This window comes from Bemisia tabaci, chromosome 5, assembly GCF_918797505.1.
Source record: "Bemisia tabaci chromosome 5, PGI_BMITA_v3".
Lineage (NCBI taxonomy): Eukaryota > Metazoa > Arthropoda > Insecta > Hemiptera > Aleyrodidae > Bemisia > Bemisia tabaci.
Genome location: NC_092797.1, coordinates 50,025,924 through 50,048,052, shown reverse-complemented (window position 1 = coordinate 50,048,052; position 22,129 = coordinate 50,025,924). Strand labels below are relative to the sequence as shown.

At 35.5% G+C, this 22,129-nt stretch overlaps 1 protein-coding gene across 1 annotated transcript; it reads right to left on the bottom strand.

Annotated features, from left to right (window-relative positions):
- Positions 1-458: 458 nt before the first annotated feature.
- Helz (Helicase with zinc finger) lies at positions 459-21,871 on the bottom strand. The gene is given in 21 exon segments (XM_019042457.2): positions 459-1,881; positions 2,416-2,683; positions 3,048-3,175; positions 4,077-4,914; positions 5,351-5,543; positions 6,585-6,768; positions 8,207-8,353; positions 9,289-9,435; positions 10,491-10,609; positions 11,118-11,250; positions 12,059-12,285; positions 12,660-12,766; positions 14,095-14,380; positions 14,727-14,937; positions 15,606-15,863; positions 16,413-16,695; positions 17,198-17,381; positions 17,384-17,394; positions 18,360-18,545; positions 19,517-19,745; positions 20,856-21,871. Coding segments are annotated over 21 exon segments (6,114 nt in total). The 5' UTR covers positions 21,562-21,871; the 3' UTR covers positions 459-612.
- Positions 21,872-22,129: the final 258 nt, after the last annotated feature.

Here is a 22,129-nt window from a genome sequence, read left to right as displayed (position 1 = left end):
GTTCTTTCTTTCTTTTTGTATTGTTGCAATTCACCAAAATTCTCATTAATTACCTGGGGGGAAATAATATTTTATTTGAAGTTCAGAATTTTTCACCGAGAACGTTCTCATCTCTCAAAAATCTTCTCGTTAATGGGCTCTATCCAGCCGCTGCTGAGGCCTGTAGTACGTCTCCCATGCAAGATCAAGTCATGCATTTATGCCCTCTGCTGGTTCTCTTAACTCAAGTAAATGCAGATATCTTCAGGGGTAGATATTGAAGCGCTGCAATAAAAAGAGGACCATCTGGCGTCAAAAACGCCCGTGTTTAGCTTCTTGGAAACTCATGGGTACTCCCTGAAAGCCTATTTTTGCATCTTTACTCTAGTTACAATAGTTGCAAAGAAATAAATTACTGAAACTTACATTGGAGACAACCCTTAAGCGATTAAAAGGGTTGAGAAATGAAAACACTTGGGTAGGATGTTACTTTATAACATTTAATTTTTCTACACGATAAAAAAGATTGAGATAGAATAGCAAGGACATCAACACAAGATTATAAAACACTTTAAAAGACTGCGATCAGAAAATTACAAACTGGAATAAAATTTACGAGCACATGCAAACAATTTATGAGAAATAATGATATAACCCACTGTGGGTATTCTTTTGTCCTAGATCTCTTAAAACTGCAAAAGGACCAACAACTTTAGTTGGTGACTTATTTACAGAATCTTGGTTGCTAGTGGTTTTCTGCTGTTGCTGGTGTTGCTGCTGTCTTAAAACACTCGCGTAAGTGGTTTGCTTTTGAGCATCATCACTTAGATCTTGATTACTCCACTGGTTAACATTTGATGCATTCTGTGAAGGTGCATTTGGTTTTGCACTTGAAAATCCATTCACACTAACAGAATTTGAGTTTTCCGCGCTACTATTTACATCGTTATTTGATGATACATACATTTGATTACTAGAATAGTTTGAAAACCCATTCATGAACATATAATCATTCGACCCTCCTATACTGGGCCCGCTTTTTGTCGGAGCACTAAAAGCTGTGGGGTTTGTGCTACTATTTGATACAACACAATAAGTAGAAACGTTATTTGTTGCTGGTAGATTACTATATGATGAACTACTAGAAGACTGCATACTATAAACGGAGTTATTCAGTGTATGCATGTTATATGCTGACGAGTTAATGCTAATATTTACAGGGATATTGAAAGAGGATGTATTTACACCATCGCTCATAGGTAGGTGATGTGCACCAACATGATTACTTGTAGAAATGCTGAGTGCTTGAACAGAGCCACTAGGTAAGTTAAAAGAGGATGTTGCAGTGAGATTATAGGGTGTTGTGTTGCCACTTGACATAGGGAGATTCAGAGGAGGTTTAGCGTCTAGATTATAAACAGAGTTGTTGTTAATTGGTGCTGAGAAATTAGGGTTGCTAATGTTGCTCAAACCTATCAACGATGCATTATTTGGAACTAGATTAAAGGAGGATGAGTTTGCAGGACTAAATGATGCGTTTGAACTTAGCGGAGAGCTAAAACCATTAAGAACAGTTCCGGTCTTGATCAGAAGATTTGACCTATCCAGACCATCGGGCACTATTACTCTAACTTGCTGCTGCTGCTGAAGCAGAAGCTGGTGTTGTTGCTGTAACTGTTGTTGCTGAATTTGCTGCCGTTGCTGTAACTGATGTTGTTGCTGCTGCTGTAACTGATGCTGCTGCTGTTGTTGTTGTTGCTGCTGCTGATGTTGTTGTTGCTGCTGCTGTTGTTGTTGTTGTTGCTGCTGCTGTTGATGTTGTTGCTGTTGAGACTGTCTTTGGTACAGAGGTATAGATGTCCTGTCCGAGGATATACTTAACTTTTCGAACTGATCCACTCCCTGCAACACGAAAGAGTAAACATTAATTGATATTACTATGGAGACAATGCTGGATTTAAAAATAGATAAATGGACGTATTTTGTTGGGAAAATCATTCGCGACAGTTCCTTTCATTCAAAGTAGTGCTGCGTTGTGGAGGTGACATCCCAGTGACCTTTCTTCTTGCGAGGCCTAACACCTGGGTTAAAAAACCATCCAGATGGGCAAATTTTCAGTAGCCTCCGATCTGCTGACAAATACTTAAATCAATGCTCTCCTGTTCACTTCTGAAACTCATCTTTTCCGTTTTGGAAATACTGAAATCCAAACCCCACTTATGGTTCTCTTCAATGAGCCGAGGCTCGACGTGTATTCAGCGTCACCTAGCTCTTGCAAATTTACACGCTCCTCATCAGCAAAGGACAAAGTGACCGAAATTTCAAGATCACTCAGAAAGAGGCACATGCCAGCACAGTTCATTGGTCATTCCCCCATGAAATTCCCACCTAGTTAAAATTTTGATGATAGGAGAGAAAACATGACAAAGAACATACCTCCGACAGAGCAGTTGGTGGTTTCAGAATAGGTTGATTGAAAAATTCTGTCTCCAGAATATTCTGAGTTGGAGGCGGTTTCATATCTTGCATAACAGTTTTTTCGCCAGCATACCAGGTCTGGGGTCGAGCCAACATTGGATCTATTACGGATTGCGAGGAGAATATCTCGGTGGACTGAGGTCGTTGTTGAATCCTATTTTCTTGATTAGTGGTGACAGCTAAATGCCTATGTTTTTTCATTTCCGCTGTTATTAATTCTACGTACCTGATGATGAAATAAACATATTACATAATTGATTAGTGACGCTAGAAAAGATCAAGAGTGGGGAAAAACCAAGCACTCACAACTCACTGCAATTGATTATAATTATGAATTGAGAGTTGTATTTCTAATGCATGATAAATTATGCATCAAGACAGGAGTTCAAAAAGTATGATTCAGGAAGTATGCTACGGGGAAAATTTTGCTGAAAATCAGCCAATTGTAAGGGTAACAGTGCATGAAAAGCAAAAATATTTTGATTTTTGCTATGAGTACCACACATTTGCAGGCGAAAATTTAAAAATCAATTTTTCATGAAATATTCCTGTTACAGGTAAAAGGAGATAAAAAATTTGGAAGCACTTACTTATTAGCTATTTCAATGCCTGCCACATCACAAAGATGATTATACCATTCTACTTGTTGTTGTGGAGAGTCTAATAATTCATTCAAGCTAACATTTGGGGGTAAAAGAGAGATTTTTTCTGTTGGTTCCTGAAACAAATATAAGCATAGATAATTTTTAAGAAAAATTATTTCTGTAACTGATTCCAATTCCTGAATATATCAAAATATCATAACCGCTGTTGCCTCGGTGACTTAGGTAAAAACTTGAGACCAAATTAGAGTGAATTAAAGCTTTCAATCAGTATGAAAACTAAGCTAAAATGGCCCTGCACGAAATACCAAGAACTTCTGTGCTGGCTAAATATTGTTATTACTTCATATAATTTCTTTTATGACCACATGAGCAATATTAGTTTTAAAAATTAAGCATTCTATGTGCCAGTGTCAAAAAAGACAGGGCCTCTAGATGAATCTTCGGGATTCTTACACACATATTCTTACAAAGATGTGGGGCTGTTGCTTTGTGTGTAAGGACACTGCCCTGAAAGCTGTAATCATTCAAAAGGGTTGGATTCTCTCCATTTGTTTCATTTTCCTGATCAGCAAGAAGACCACAACTCTCCTTAATTACCAAGCAGATATTGCAACAATTCTACTGGATTCTTCTTCAAAAATTCTTTCTTAACAAAATAGGCATGCAGAGAGGTCAAATTTAGAAACTCATTGTCCTCTGGAGGTCGTAAAGGACATTTATAACAAATGATGAAAAATATTAGCCGGTGTCTAAGTCATTGGCTTTCTGTACAGGGTCGTTTGGAGAATGGGAGAATTCAAGTCTTGGACAAGTTATAAAAATGCAAAAAGCCTTTATCCTTCATTGGATGTTTCTCTTTATGAGGCTTTAAGAGGAAGATTGACTCAGATTAAAATAAATCCCTTGGACTTTTTTATAAAGAAACTGGTGACGGAAATCAAATTATTTACAATGAGGCGATGAAACTAATCAACTTCGATTAAAATAGTAACGTAAAGACTAGCATTAACTTACATGTTTTTCCGGAAAATTCATATTCTGAATGAATTGAAGATCCTCAATTCTGTCTAATTGCTGAGGTGACGCAAGGAAATCGTTTCTAACCGCTTTGAGTTGTTGAATCTGCATTGGATGCTGATTTGGAACTGTCTGAAGCAAGTTATTTGATGCTACTATATTTCGTGGTCTAATTAAAGTTGCCGGCGGTACAGTCAGACTATTAGAAAAAGGAACTGAGGGCTCTAAGTTGGCTGATGACTGTCTGGGAACTGGCTGATAAACAGGATTCTGAGATGCAGCAGGATGAAGTAGTCCAGGGGGAGGTCTAATACTATTATCGTTAAGGGTAGGTGAAAGGTCCTTCTTTTTAATCCAGTTAGATGCTGCTGGATAAACACCATTAGAAGGAGACAAAATAGATGCAGGGGGTAAAGGCGGAGGAGGAGGAGGAGGTGGAACATGCATCGTCCAAGGACTTACCAATGGATTTGAAGAGGAGGGTAATACAGGTGGTGGTCTAATAGCGTAAAAACCGTTGGGTTGTTGAGGACAAGGGTAGAATAATGGTAGAGGATAAAGAGGGTGAACACTCTGCATGATCGCAGGGGGCGGCGGGGGAACTTGAACCCCGAAGGGGTTCCACATCTTATTGAAATTTCCGACTAAATTGTTTGGAATTCGAATATACGGCTCTACAGGCAGGATTCTTGGCACAAATTCCGGTGCCAAGGGATTCAACACATAAGTCTTTTTCAGTTCTACTCCATCAAGCTGACTTCGAAGTAGTGACCATGTGATTCCGAGTAAACTCTTGTTCAAATTACAAATTTCTAAGAAACGCTCCCAGACTTTCCTGAAAAATAAAAAAAAATGGAATGAGATTAAAGCAGGGTTATCATAATGTCTTCATCATCAAATTCCCTGACTTTCCCAGACTATTTTTGCTTTCCCCTGACTCAGAGATTTTCGGATACCCTGACAATCCAAAAAATCCTGACATTTCCAAACTTTCAAACTACACTCACTGCTGATGAACACACCTCCCAAAATTCCCTGACTTTCCTCGTTTTCTGGGTCGGCGGCAACATTGTTGATGAGAACTTTTTAAATAATAAACACAACATTCTTCTTCTTGGATCCATTGCACTAAAAAGAGTAAACCAACGAATTGATTTTATGAGAAATGACACTACGTTTTCCTACTTTTTGGTACCTATTAAAACTGGGTACTGAACTTGAATGCTTCAAGCTATCTAAAAATAAGACATGAGACATTTGATTCTCATTACCTGCAACGACCGATGGAGCAAAGGGCTACAGGATCACCAACAACAGCAACTAGACTTTGAGCCCGTGTGATGGCTGTGTTGAGGAGCTTCGAATTTGATAGAAATCCATATTCGACATCTTCACTGCCTTGATTGGAGTCACAAGTCCGCCGTGTTCTAACCGTACTTAAAAATACCGCTCGAAATTGTTTACCTGTGTCACAAAATCAAAATTAATAGAAATAACTTCATTAGGATGCAATAATAACAAAATAAAATTAAAGCCAGTAAAACAATATTTCTCTTTTCAACTTTTCCGAGACAGAAGAGTCATTGATCAAGATAATCCAGAAAGACAGTCAGAATGAAGTTACACGAGAATTACAAAAGGGCTGAACCATATTGGGAACTAAGTGAGGAGCTACTCTAGTAATTTTTAATTTTTTCATTTTTTAAAAGTAAGTAAAGCTTTCAGTTCACAGTATGGAAAGCCATGTGGGCGAAAAGATAAAGTACCATGTAAAAAAAAACTTCACCGAACATATTTATTTTCTCTAATTTTATACTTTTTTACCTCCGAATATTTTTATTACGTACGATTATTTTTTTCTCCTCAATTTTTTTTTTGCCCGATTATTTTTTTCTCACTATTATTTTTTCAGAGATAAAAATATATTATCGACATTCCTCAGCAACGTTGCCACACAGTCCAATAAGATAAAAGAAGACTTTTATGAGATGGCTAGTAGCAACTCTAGTCAACGAAGAGTCGTCTTCTTTATACTAAGCACTTGATGATCCAAAGGGGCTTACAGGAGCTTAAATAACATAGGCAAGGCACAGGCATTTAAGAGCTTTTAAGGTTAGGTAGGTACATTTAGTTTCAAAAACATCATCACCATTCATGGCACTGTGTGGCAACACTGCGGTGGAATGTCGATGATATATTTTTATTTCTGAAAAAATAATAGTGAAAAAAAAAATAATTGGGCAAAAAAATAATCGAGAAAAAAAAATACAATAATTGCGCTTAATAAAAATATTCGGAGGTAAAAAAGTATAAAATTGGAGTAAATAGATATGTTCAGTGAAGTTTTTTTTTTAACACAGTACTTTATCTTTTTGCCCAGACGGCTTCCCATACACAGGAGTTTTTCTTAATTTTCTTTAATTGATATGAAACCACAAAAAATTTTGGACAACTTCATTTTACAGTTTAAAAATAAATTTCAATTAATAATAGATAACTGCATACCTTGAACATTCAGGACTCGTTCCACAGATATTCCTCCTAAACGTCGTTTCCTCAGTTCCGACCGAATTCTGAATACTTGATCTGCATAGGGTGTCATAATGCCGATTGAATGTTCATCTTGCTTACCCCAAGATGAAGGCCATTTTTTCTTAAGCTCGCTCACCCTTTCAACTAGTTCGTAAACCTAGAAATGGAATAATTAGTAACATTTGTTATTACTACGATAAATCATTCCTGGTGAAGAAAAGTACTAACATTATCGCTGACTTTTAATTGATCCCAACAATGGTTGCGATTCCTGTAAAATTTCTGTGAAAGCACAATCGGACTGCATTTTGTATAAAGAACTACAATTTCTAGCTCACACATTAAATCACCTATCTGGCATTGGGAAACTAATGGCACACATGCTGTTTTTAAAATGAGCCAGAAATTATAGTTCCAAACTGCAGAATGTAGACCAATTGAAGGGCTTGGATGACAAGGCCCATCAGTGCAGATTTTGAAAAAACTGAGATGTTAATAACTTTAATTAAAACTAGTCTTATGGCATATTCTTTGAAAAATTCCCAAATTCCAAATTTAAGCATCAAAAAGTCAGTCTGAACGATTCACCATTAGGATCCATGCAATTTCGAAACTTCAAACACGTATTTCTTGAAATAGCAAAAACTGCACTTTGGTGCCTTGTCCTTCAAGCCCCTCGATTGAAAGTCTAAAAAGGACCCCGCACACCTCTTATGGGAAGCTGCACCATGACCGAATGCTAATTTATTTATGCCATTCCATTCTCCTCAAGATGCTGATCAAAAGTTATAATTGCGCCAACTTTCTACGATGCACCATTTTCGTAAAAAACCGCCGAGAAGATTCGATTATTCGGCAACAATGAATTAAAACGAACAAAGCATTTGAGAACAGGGCCGATGTAAATAAGGAAAAAACGTATGTGTGTCCATCTTCTTATCTGTACCTGCCGACTCTGATGCTATCTCCCCCTCGCTCTTGTCCGGTTGACGTTCCGACTTTTCTGTGCTCATGCTCCTCAAGAATCTGATTTTGATGGTAGAGCAAAATGGCGTGCGGAATCCGGGATAAGACTGCTGCTAGGTGCGGGAGTTCCCATGATTTCCTTGTTGACACACAGCCGCTTGTCAATCGAGTACTGAAATGAGGAATCTTTCTGGCTTCTTATCGCCGAATAATTGAATCTTCTCGGCGGTTTTTTTGCAAAAACGGTGCATCGTAGAAAGTTGGCACAATTATAACTGTTGATCAGCATCTTGAGGAGAATCGAATGACATAAACATATTAGCATTCGGTCATGGTGCAGCTTCCCATAAGAGGTGTGCGGGTCCTTTGCAGAGAAAGTTTGCTTTTTCTTTATTATATTTTTTTTAGCTTCTTGCTCCAAAGAGAATGCACATCATGCAAGTTTACATAGATGTAAAGATTCAAATGTGATATGTCTGATAAACATAACAACACAGACCACCATTATGAAACAGAGTTCCTCAAATAAAAGTAAACAACAAAAATATTTCCTCCTGTCAAACATCTGCATCTCTCTACTTTTCAAGCCATCAATGAGCAATAAAAAGGAGAAAAAAAGAATAACTTACTTCAGCGTTATTGTAAAAAGCTGTTGAATTATTATCTTGAACGTCCTCTCCTCTGGTTGTAAAGAAAGTCAGCGGATAATAAGTATCATGCCTCGGTTGTTTCCCACTGCTAATTAGTTTCTGGTCATAAAACAACTCTGATGTAAACTGAAAATGAAAATTTCAGAGAATTTAATGATCAAAAGTTACAACAAAAGGATTATTCTTTCAAAGAGAGCTTCTACGAAAGGTTATTATCAGCTGAGCGCAATTTTATATCATTCCACACATTAATGCCAAAATATTGATTACAACCTGCAATGGGAACTTTTATTCATTTTGACCAAATTAAAGGAAAAAGAAAATAAACAAAAATCATTTTTAACTTTCGAGCTATACAATATTGAAAGTTACGCGAGAGAAAAAAGTTGAAAGTTACATTGAAGGTAACATCATGGATCGTATACGATACATCAAACAGGTTAAGTTGTATCGATATCGATTGGTTCAACACATAAACATAGCCTCAAAAGTCAATTGCGTAATCTGTGGGAGCGGGTTTTTGTGATAGATTTTCTATTCTTATGAGTACCAAATGGCAATGAAAAGTGAAATCAATAGGAATGTTCTCTTTTACAGCTTTTCTGACTTAAATCCTAAAATTTTTGTTTGAGATTAGGCTCTATTATTTTAAATCAAACGATACGTCAAACCAATATCGAATCCAATCCATCAAAGTTAGTTACATACACTTTGATGAGAAAATTTTACAGAATCACGCTGAGGACAGAGGTCAGGACACCTCTGAAATGTGTCCGCTTTAAAAATTGAAAAAATTTTATGCGAGTGAGTGATTTTAAAGTTTGCTTTAAAAATTTTTAAAAAAATTTAAATTTTTTATACATATACTTCACCTTTAGGTGAGAAGAAAAAGTAAAAAACAAATTTCATGCGAACATAGAACAGTTTTTATAAGGTAAGGTTAGACATACGTGGAGTGACTCTAACAGTCTGAAAATATTTTGGTCACATAAAGAGAAATAAAGCTTGGACTTTGTTCATATTAGAAGCCGATAAGGAGATCAAAATGAATGTATACAAACCTGAATAATTGCCTCATGAGCCCTATAATTTTCACAGAGTAAAATTTTACAAGGAAATGTAGTTGGATAGTGATCGTACAGTCTTTCTAGCAGTGAAATATGCAGAAGTCGTTCTTTTGCAAACTGGGAATATATTTCAGCACTCAACTGCAAAAGAAGAATGAGTATCGTTAGAAAAGGAGAAAAGATACCGAATCATCTTTCTACAAATTGACAAGAAATGTTTGCCGAAGTGGCTTAAAGATGAAACATAGATGAACATCATCTTATTTAAAGCAATGATAGACAGATTAAGAAAAAAAAAAGTAATCTAAATTGACAAGGTATCAGAGGGACTTGAGAATACTAATTATTTATTTGCATTTATTCCTATGTACTTAATTCAAGAGGCTCCATCAGAATAATGAATAATTTGTCATTGGTCACATTAGCGTATCATGATTGAATTAACAGTTTTATTTCAATTTTTGGAAATCGAGATAGACGCAGAGGGTTAATTCTGCACCAGATAGTACATCTTGAATACATGAAAGAACATTTTTCCTGTCATTTGTATCCAACAGATTTTAAGATGCATGTTCAGCAACATTTATTTTTATCAAAAAATTTTACACAAAAGCAAAAAAAAAAAAAAAAACCAAGTCTAAATAAATGGATAGACTCATTTTTTTTGTTATCTCATTACTCTTTATTTCACTCACTATTATTCCATACTCTAAGACTCTCAAATTGGTTTTGTTTTGAGTAAACTATTTTCCTCTCATTGAAGGAGCTAAAGAAAATACAAAATTTCGAAGTTAGCCATCACAGAATTGAAACAAAACTTGGTCATTGTGATGATGTAAATTTCCACGGACAGTGAAAGTATTTTGTTCATTAACATAAATTAAAACACACAACTTTCAAATACTCTTCTTACTACTTTTTATCCAAAAAAGGGAAAAAAAATGGTAAGAACAAGATAGAAGTAGGAACTAATGAGAATAGAAAGTAAAGAGAAAAGGAAGTAAAAGAAGGGAGTTCATTAGTAGATTGCGATTTTAAACATATTTGTGGTATTAACAACTCCAAAAATTCATTTCCTGATGTGTACCATCAACACAGTTTTTTCCTCTCTCAAAATTCAGAAAATTCAGCCAATATGGGAATATATCCTTCACTGATACTTCAATACCTCTAGAAAATCAGATTTGTGAACTTACTTGCATATGGTCACCAGCTAACACTATCCTAGTTTTATCATTTGCTAACGCTAGTGGCATGATCGCCTCACACTCCATTGCTTGCGCTGCTTCATCAAGCAAAATGTGAGTGAAAAAACCTAAAAAAAGATAGATACATAATGAAAACAAAATAGGCAATAATGAAAAATATATTGTACAATCCTAGAATCAGCTACAAAAGATAATAAGAAATTCAAGAATTATATGATGTTGATATTTCAGTTTTTTGACACCCACCCACCCCCTGAGGCGCTCTGTAATGTTGCAGTGGGAAGGTAACCATGGCAACTGCCTTGGGGCAGATAATTTTGAGGATCAAGGGATCACAAGGGAGGAAATATTAGGATTGTACAAAAAATGAGTCAAAATTGCTCAAAAGAGAATGGCCACGATTTCTTATGGATAAAAAATCCCACATCGTAGATCTCATCCCCGGAATTATTGTAAGTGGCTTGAATCCTAAAAATTTCCCGGGTGCTGGACACCCTTTCAAATTACCAATGAGACTTACTTCTCTGGTGAATGTTTACAAAGGCACATAAGGGTTAAAACGAATAACAAAATTGTATTCGAAATTTGTTTCAAAATTCGAAGTTTTTAACATACCTTTTTTCAAGCCTAATGTTGATAAAAACATTGAAATATTCAAAGTTACAACTACAACACGATGCTTTAAAATATCTTCCACAGTCGGAAACTTGAACTTCCGCACACCATTCACAACCTCTGACAGACAGTACTGAAAAATATAGAAAATGTTTCGTTATGAAATTAAAAGCAGATAACTAAAGGCAATGTTATACTTTTGGATGAGAAAAATTTTGAAAAATGCCACATATGTTGAATCAGTGTGGTGACCTGAGTTCTTCTGTGATGCTGATTGCCCATGTGAGGGAAAAGTGGAACTTAATGGCAGGGGAAATAAAGATCTCCCTCCGCTTTTCCAATTTCTCTGCTTAGAATACATCCGGGACTGTCATACCTGTTCATGCTTGTTTTTCTCCAAATCACACATCTGAATTAAAAGTTCAAGATTGCGCTAGGGTTTTAAAAACTTTACCTTGAATTTTTTTCAAAGATTGGAGCTCATATCCTATTCAAAACTTAATTTTCTCTGACCATACACAAGGCTTGTCCTCTGGCAGTAGAATTTAGGGATGGAAATTTCGATTAATTGGTTAATCAAATCTTTTTAATATCGATTGTTTTGATTGATAGAGAAATCAAATCTTTTCAAGCCATGAACACGACAACTGGGCAAATTTGTCAGCTTTACGATTCTGATTTTCACTAAACCTCAAAAAGCATTAAATTTTGGAGGGAAGATTGGCCAAAAAAATCATTAGTCACAGTCTTACTAGATTTTCATGAAATATTTTGATTCAATTATTCTCATGGATTAACGATGATGACGCAATTTATTATCTTCATATAATTGATTTTCAATTGATAGATTAATGAAATAATTGTCCATTTTTATTGGTATGTCAAAATATACTTGTAGATTAAAAATGCATAACTTTTAATTTGCAATCTCAAACACTGACCTCTTGAACGACTTGATTCACGGTTGCCATCCATCTTTTATGGTAGTAAACCCTGAGAGGTCTAGCTTCTGTATGACCGGCTTGGACGTACGGATGTAAATAATCCTTAATGTAAAGATCAGCTGCGCTATTTGAATGAGTGCACACTAATATCCTTGTATCTGACTGGAGAAGAACTTCTTTAATTGCCTGCGCTAATGTATACGTCTTTCCAGTTCCAAATGGACCTATAATGAAAACAAACATTCACATCAGAGGAAGAAAAACTCAACATTTTATTTGATACATGGCGTACACATAAGAACATGGAAGTTGCAGAAATGCATCATAGAAAACAGAGTCTCTGAAATGAAATATAGCAGTCTTGCTAGGAATGGATTTGTGCTGCTGAAATCTGAAAATTGGATAACAAGCACAACTTTTTATGTATTTTTATGAAATTATTCAGCAAGAGAAGAGTTACAGGAGTTCCTAGTGAAAAAAAATGGAGAAAGGTTGTCAAGTTTACCTTGGCATAGCATGCTCATTGGGTTTCTTTGTATTTACTGTTATACCAATTATAAATAAGGGTTGAATTTTGATAAAAATTGAGAGTACAAACCTATGATTAGAATCGGTGGTAAGGATACTTCTATTGGAGTGGTAATCGCAACAATAGCTTCTTTCTGCTTAGGGTTTAGCTTTGAATCAATTGTATCACTCCACTGTCTAGAGGAAAGAGGCAAAAATTAATTGAGCTATAAGGATACGATTGAGAATAACAATAAAAAGCAAACAAATATCCTTGGGGCTTTTGACCATAGTCACACGACACATTCAAATAAGAGCATTGTGTGGGTATCAATCAAAATTCTTTGGCAAATACCATTCACAAAATAGTAACTTGTGAACCAAAGATGCCAAATCTATTTTTAAAATATTTATGTTCCAGAAATTTTATTTTTAAAACACTCAAAAATACTACTAGACCCACGGACACTTATCTTTTTAACCGCTTGGCTTGTGATTTGATTTGACTCAGCCACACCTAAAATAAGTGAATAAATATGCAAACAGTAGAGCTTTGGACACTTAAAAATAATCCTGAACTTATTTACTGAAGTTGAAAATCAACATAATAAGCATTTATAATGGGTTTTCTCAGCAAACAAGGAGACAATTTAGTTTCTATAATTTCAAAATGTTGATTTATCACTGTCAAAATCATAAAATGAGTAATAAGTAAGAACGTATTGAGGTGATATAAGTTCAACAGTACGATAATACAAAAATACCACGACAAAGCAATAAATTACCATTCAAAATCATTTTTAGGTTGGTAAAACTACTCATGAAAACATTGAGAAGAATGTGATCTATTGTAGAGTTGTTGATATTTCATAGAAATCGATATCCATCAAAGTCATTAGTTCAGAACTGGCCTAGTGCAGCACAGATAACTCACAGCCATCCCTTCATGTCAATGGGTTGAAGCATTTCAGTGGCTTTAGCAGCCTCTGCATCTGGTTGTAATGTCGCATGCAAATAGTGAAATCAGGCATTTTGTCAAATGCCTAGGCAGATTTTCAAATTTTGACGATCTACAAAATTTTGTGAATTTATGGTGAAGAGCTCACGATTTTTCACTATTTTTGGAAAAATAACTCATCAAACCTACGAACTCTTTTTGCCTCTTCCTCTCCAATTGCTTCTAATATTTTTAAATGTTGAAATTCCGAAAATTCTGTATTTTATGACATGCTGAAAATTTCAAGATCAGTGTCTATTCAGGGGCTAAAAATCGTTTAAAATACTATTGTGTGGTGCACATTTTTACTGAGAATTTTCTCTTGCAGGAGCAACGAATTATTTTGTCTTAAATTAGGGAAAGAATCAGAATTTCAATTTAAGTTAGAATATTTGACTATTTGCCTAACCATTTGACAAAATGCCTGATTTTACTATTTGCCTGCGACAGTAACATGGAAATCGGAATGATCCAGAGAAGTGAATAGAAAATGACTTCATATACAAGGGAAAACAGCGAAAACACTTACTTCGTTGGTGTCCAAGGGATACTTGGCTCAGTGTAAGTATCTGGAAATATTAGTTTAAAATCGGTGATTTTATCCACAGCCTGATGCCATTCACAGTACGGAATCCTATTGAGTTGAAATTGAACATCGAATAATACTTCTGTGTCCCTCTTCAACTTTAATGTTTTGACAGTGTTAGCAGATAACCTAAGATAAATTGTATTTTTCCCTTTATCTTCAATTAGAGCTTCGTAAACTATACGTTTTTCTTTGCTTTCATCATTTTCTTTGGAAGATTTCTTGACAGCTGAAAGAATAAATAAAGGGCACAAGTTAGGTCAGAAAAAACTTGGCAACTCACAAAAAGCTGATAAAAAGGTGAAAAAATAGTACCAGGTTTCCATAATTTCTTTGTGTTCCAATTCCCCGACTTCCCTGCCTTTGTTTGCTTTTTCTCCGTTCAAAAATTTCCAAATTCCCTAACCTCTGAGCACGACTTCTGTTGCGATTTTATTTATTTCTTTTAAATATGGTAACTGGAGTATCCATAATCTCCAAGTTCTTTGCAACTGTCTATGAGATTATTTCAGTAGCCTAAGTCTACAAAAAAAGAAAACATTAAATATAAGTGTTTCAATGAATATTATAATTACCTTTTTTACTAGGAGCTAATAATACAGTTGCACAATTGTTTAAGATTAGTCTACCGGCGGATGTATCTTCAGAAACATCTTTCCCAAGTTTCATTAAAGCAAATAGTTCATCATTATGGGCATACTTCGCTGTGCTAGCTGAAACTCCACTAGGAGATAAAAGATAGCAATTCACTAGCTTGAGTCTCGTAGATAGATTATAATGGGCAATCTGAAAGAAAAAGAGAGACAATTAAACTTAATTTGTCGAGTTGCTAGGTTAAAATGAAGCATTGAACTGTAATCTGAGCCTGGGAGTTTTGGAGCCAATAAATTATTAATTATGGTAAAGTAGAATTTATGGAGCTTTTATGGATTTTAGTCTTGAATGATATTCCAGGAGTGTTAATGTATTCACCCATGTCTATTCTACATCAGGCAATCATCAGCATTGATTCAAATCATCAGCATTGAGATAATTCCTGAAAAACATTTTACAGAAAAAAAAATTAGAAAAGTAAGAAAAAGACCTTTTACATAAAAGATATTATGGAATGAAAATATTCTTGTGGCAGTTTCATGCCAAAACCAAGGTATATTTTTCTTTTTTTTTTTTGCTCCACAGGCAAAAAGAAAACGCAAATACAACAACAACTATTCCCATACCTCCGATCACCCAATAGGGATGGGAACTAGGTACAAGGCGTGTTCAGTGCTCAGCAGCGCACAAACGAGCTTGGGCCCTGTCTTCAAATCCTTGGACACCCTCCCCCCCTCGACCAAAGAGGCCCACAAAAATAATCAAGAAGATGAATAGAAGAAGTGATAAATATTACAATTTGTGACTAAATAATCCAAACTGAATATTCCAACATAAAATAAGAGCTCAAGGTTACAGACCTGTTCGTATCTGGCCATTTCTTCAACGTAAAGGAGTTCATGCATCCTTGGTCTGTAGTTATTCCTCGTAAGTTTCTTTTCTGAAATTGTTGACTGGGTGAGTTGGAATGAATTACTATGAGGCGTCGGATACAAAGCCATTAATTCCTGTTCCCGACTGGTATCGTCCTCTGATGCTGATGGTACAATGGTAGAACTGAATGGAATCACCTCCGAATTCTCTTTTTCCCACCTTTCAGACGATGATAAAGTCAATTCCTGGAAATCAAAATTGTCAATATATAACTGTGTACAAAATATGTTGTTTTCACTTATAATGAGCCGAACAGCCTCCCAATAAAATAAAAAAATGAAAAAAATATGGAAATAGAGAGGACACATACAAAAAGAGTTTCTTCTCACGAATTTCGGAAGCTCTTTGATCTATAATAATACTAAGTTTGGTTGAGAGAGAAAATAGAATTATGTAAGGATAGAATTAGATTACAATAAGATATCAATAAATCAGATATCATAGGACTGGTGAATTGATCTGTTCAATCACAGAATCCATTGATTCAAATTAACTGGAAGCCCTTGAAGAAACCAGAAAACTGATCCATTGAATCGCAAAATAGATTAAAAAGCAATCAGATAAATCGCAGTCTTACTGTATAGGATTTGGATTACTTTCTTGCTCTATTCAATAGTAACAACTCGAATTATTGAACTTTGTTTCTCCTTCAGAGAAAAATTCCCATGGCTATGTAACATTATCAATTTTTATTGGTAAAAGAAGAAAAAATGACTAATTTTACAAGCACATACCTTCTTAATTTCTTTTAATTTATCAACATCATCAATAGGGACAACGTCAACACATACATGCTTCACTAGAACAGGATCAGATCCAAAATCGAAAACTACAGACTGCCTAAAAGTTCCATAGATATCAGTAGAAAACGAAACTTTGACGGAGTATTCTAACGTTGCTTGCTCTTCATGAAATCCTTCACTGTTGGATATTGGGATTGGGGAGAGCCATTCTTGATTGTTGTTTGGTTCACAGTCAAACTTAGTTTTATGAGAAGGGTCAGAAGTTGAAATCCGCCTAGAAAAGAGAATCAAAAGACCATCAAAAACACATAAATGTAACTGCACAATCTGCACTGAAATTTTTAAAATGACTCTTTAAATTCTGCTTTTAGAGTGTCTGACTTGACTCTGTTTAAAATTGCATGATTATTTCTTATTTTAGTTGAAATTATCTGCTTAGACAAAATACAACTTTGCAGCACCTTCAGAGCTACTAGTGCCTTATTTCTTAATAGCCCATTCTGTTTCTGCAATTAAGAAAATGCCTGTTAGTAAACATAGATAATAATTGATAAGTTTTTAAAGGTCATTATAGGTTTGAAAAAGGTTTTGAACAGACATGACACACAGATGCACAGAAGATGCACAGTGCTGAGAGTTCAAAAAGTACCTTTCTCTGTCTTCCTTGGTCAACCGAAAAAAAAAAGCTGTTGGGAATCACTGCAGAGTAAAAAATAGAATGGCATGATAATTTTAAAACAAAATAAAAATTGAATGCTTGCGTATGAAATACATACCTTAGGGAAAAATGATTTCTATGTGCATCTTGAAGAAGAGCCACAGCTCTTAAAGATTTCTTCGACTTCAGAATGAAGTTCCACTCATAACTACTAGTTTTGGATGCAACCGTTGTTTCTAGTTCTTCGACACAACTATCCTCTACTTCTTCAATATGCTCCTTCAGTACTTTTTCGGGCTCGTAGTGGACAGCCATCTAGAGGAAATAGTAATGTGTATGTTCATAAATAAAATCTTTGCTGGAAGTAGATTATCTTTATCTTACAATCAATAAAAATTAGTAATTTAGACCGACTGTGCTGATAGAGTCTAACACTGTCAGATTTTTAAATTATGGTCATCATTTCACGATTGACCTTCAGTATTTAAAATATTCTAGCCTCAGGCAGTTAATTTTATGGGAGTTAATACTCTATATTTTCAAATTGATATTTTTATAAATGTACTGTTAAACATTTTTTGCTCCTCTAAAATTTTAAACAGCTACAGATTTAACTGCAAAATTAGGAGAGGAACAAAGTAATTCTTCATGATTAAAGCTTTCAATGAGTGCAAAATTCATCTAAATCCTATCTGTCACAACTGAGGAATAGCGTTTGGATAGAAACCAAAACAGCAGACTTTGGGCAAATTTTTGCGAGTGGATTTGGTTGAAGTTTTTAACTTACTGGCAACCTCCATTACACCAAAATGAAATTCCCTCTGGACGACGGTGCATTTACAACATTCAGTTTTCTTACTGGCAGCAGTGACAACCACATCCAAAATTCTCGACTCACCTGCCGCGGTGGGTTGAAAAGTGGATGGATGCAAACGTTGGGCAAAATTCATCAAATAACTGAGTTTAGTTCTTGATTGCATCAGAGCGTTTTTTTTCTTTAGTTTGTAACCCTGCCAATCTGGTAGAAAAAGTCGACTAAATCCACTCGCGAAAATTCGCCTCTTGACAGCCTTCATGTTCCAGTTCATGTATAGGTCTTGGAGTGTTTTAGGTTAAAAAAGCATTCCTCTCAACATCTAAAATGAGCCCTACAGTGATGTGTTCTAATCAAAATATGCAGCGTCTTAGCAATTTTTGGATTTTAGAGAGTTGACTGAAATAAGAAATGCAGAAGAACTTCCACTATCACATGAGAGGTCACCCACAGAAGCATTACTTACTTTTCTAATAGTTGCTCTGTATAGGACTTTCCATAGAGTTCTTTTTCAGCAGCTCGCTCTAGGCGCATTCTTCTATACTCAAAGCGATGCTTCCATTCCGCTAACTCTTCAACACCATGCGCTTCTACACACTGAGCACCATATCGGCAGGCGTTTTCACCACCATCCATAAAAGCTTCACAGAGACTGAGGGATAGAACAATTACCATTTTAAAACATTACTTGACAGTGATAAACATTGCTTGTGAGGTAAATTAGTTACGGTAAGCCAATAAAGATTCAATCAAAATTAATTGTCAGAAATTGTTCGCTTTCCAACTCTTTTGAAAGCAGAAACACATTATCAGAATTACATGCCTCCATAGAGGTTAAATTTCTTTGTCAAAGAAATGTTACTTTCTCAAAGTAAGGGTAAATATTTTTTACATATAAAAATACTTACTTTGTGCTAAAAATTGATGAAACAATAAAATGTGTGATGATTAATAATGATTGGTCGGTTTCTTTAATGTTTTTGGCACCTGCAAGTATACATACATGGACATAAAAAGTCCCTGGCTTTCTCTTAAATTCCTCAATTTTCACAAAAAATAATGAATATTTTCCACCTTAAAACTTAGGATGAGGTAAAATAAAGACGAGAAATAAAAAATACAAAAACTCTGTACTCCAAGAAATTGACTTTTTCACCTCAAGAACGTTGTGCAGACAAAAATATCTCCCAAAAAATCCCTCCAAACCTCCTGTTCTCAAGGGCTACCCCCCATTTCACACAAATGGAACGCTAGTCAAATGTTAAGGAAGCTTCTGCACTCCTGCAGAAACGTATCAAAATAAAAAAAGAATGCAATGTTGACACAGACTTTTCATTTCACTAGTGTTCATAACAATTTCACAAACTTTTCTTTGACTGATTTGAAAAAAGCTGCTGATATTCTTTTCCTAAAATAGTAGATTCTAAGGGTGTCTTGATGGTAAATCTAACATACTAATTTCTGATTGATATACTGGGGGAAAAGCAATATACAGATTTCATGAGACAAATGTTTTTCTTTCTTGAATTTTTCGTAGCATTGAAAAAACTGTGCGTGTATTTATTACACATATGAAATTTGTCAAAAATGTGGATTTCTTTCTTCACAAAAGGATTCACACACCTATAATTGTCACCAGTGTAGCCTCGAGGCGGGGGTCTCCACTTCCAGTCCCTTCCTTCATCAGACATTATAACAGTTTGATGGCTTTCTGAACCACAGTGAGCTTGAAGTTCTGATCTATCACTGAAATTTAAACAACAGTAAGTACAGGAATAAACGAGTTTATCACTGGGTTTGTTCACTTTCTTTTCTGGCTCCAAGTATCCATTGGCTAGAGGCATACTGACCACTGGAAACAAAAGAAAAAAAAATCTCATTACTTTTGGCAAAGTTTTTAGAATAAATTCATGTGGACTCCACGCCGAATAAGTTTGCGCTCTTTCAGACTGCAACAGGAGATTTTCTTAAGTCCATTTAGCATTGGAAGGAAATGCAAGAATCAAGATAGCAGATCTCTCACGGTTTAGAAGTGCATATACTTAGTTGGCATAGACTCCTGAGTACATACATGCAATCACAGGTGCAATTCCTCAACTTGAGAATCCTGAAATTAGTGTTTCACTGACTTCTCAAGAAAAAGTGTGCTGTAAAAAATTAAGTGAAATGGAATGTTATAGTTATACCGGTTCATACTGAGAGAGGTATGAAGTATTCAACAAGTAAAATGGTGATGACAAAATTTTAATTATTCAAAAACTCCCTTCCCTCCCATTCCTTTCTTTTTGGCAAGATGCGTTAGGGGCCTAGATACAATCTATCCTCAGTCCACAACATATATTCAATAAAAGCAATTCTACAGTAGAATCAATCTTAATTTCAGACAATTCTGATGAGCTAATAATTCAATAGATCTGGCCTGCAAGTCTATTTATTTTTGGATATTAGTTGCTCAAGGTGAATCTTTTTATCAAACCTACAAAACTACTCATTTCCTTTAAACAGGCATTGCTCACATTTACTGGTATATAAAAATTCCAGAGAGAATACACAGGCTCTATAACTTTTATTTTATTTCACACTAAGACGTGGCAACAGTACCTAATTGAAAGCTTGAAATCATTTTTTAGATGAAGAGCTAGTTTAAGTAAGATTTTAAAAACAAGTTTGTGGCCCAGAAAGTTTCTGAACATTCCTCTTACATGATCAAGTGTTTTCTGTGACTTGGGAGTAAAAGCTGCCACTTTATTTAACAATTTGTCCATTGCTTGAAACCAAAGTAAAATGGGAAAGAGGAAAATTTAAAAAAAAAGTATCATCATGCTTCAGATATTGAGAAGTTCTACTCAGACGTCCAACAAGATTTACTCGGAGCAGAACCTTGATAAACTCACTGACAGCCAGATACGGCATGAAAGATAAGATCAAACCTAAAACTAAGTAATCGAGAAACTATAGTTACCTTGGTTCAAAGGAATGAGAGACTGCTGACCATTCTCCACGAATGACATGTCTAACAAATCTAGATGGTTACTCGCATACGAGAATTCTGGACCATGTTGTTCTTGGTGGATGAAGGGTTCTGTTTTAGCTGGATCACCAATTAGTTCAACTGGATGTTTCTGATTCCTAACAGATCCTGTTACTCCTGTTCCTATCCATGATTCTAGTTTATAATCTAGGGCAAGGATATCATCCTCCACTCGTTGATGAGGATTTGCATAGCTCCTATTATAAGTATTCTTTTGACCATTGGCCATCTGTAATACCAGTCTTACTCGCTCCAGCATTTTTAAGGCTTCAGTGTTAGTCTGAGCAGAGTTATCGCTTGATGCTATCCATTCGGTGGCAGCAGCTTCAGCTTCACCAAACCTTCTGAGTGAGAAAAGGGCATGAACAAGACGTCTTCGGGCTCTTGCACCAAGATTGCTATTGTTATTTTCAGCACCTTGCAACAGTTTGATGACTCGACGGCAGTCCAGAACAACAGCTTCATGTCGTCCAAGTTCTAAACAACATTCTGATCGACCAAGCAAGAAGGAAACAACTTTTTCTTTGGACAGCCCTTTAGAAACTGCATGTCCCAGAAGTTCATCAAACAAGTAAAGAGCTTGACTCCATTCCTTACGACGCACGAGTTCGTGCGCCTGGAACTCGATTTCATTCATACTTTTCACAGTTATTCCCTTAGAGTAATTCAACTTGAATGAAAACTAGATAAAGTAAACCATTAATGACAGAAGATAGATCAGGGTTAGAACAACAAAACCGCCGCTTCGCTACATTCTTGACGAGGAATAAAGGTTCACTTCACACAGACACTAGGCGAAAACTACATCGTAACTAATAGTATAATGGTATCGGAAAATCACGGTTGTACAATATAATGTTATGATTGGAAAGGGAAAAAAACATTACGAAACTGTCAGGGGAAACTACCAAGTAGCCATTTTGCAGCAATAGAACGGAGGTTGTCAAATTGGTCATTGGTTAGTGACCACTGATAAGAGCTTCAGAAATTTAGCGCCATCTACTTTCATTTCTAAATAAAAATTGGAAAAAAATTCCTAATTAATTGGAAATTGTCTTCATTTTAGAAAAAAAAATTCCATATGTTCTTGATAATTTTCTGCAATCTCCTCATGAGATTACTCGCTTATCAATGCAAAAACTATCATTGAAATTCATTTTTATGCGTTTTGTTTATTTGACTTAGTTCACATTTTCCTCGTCAGA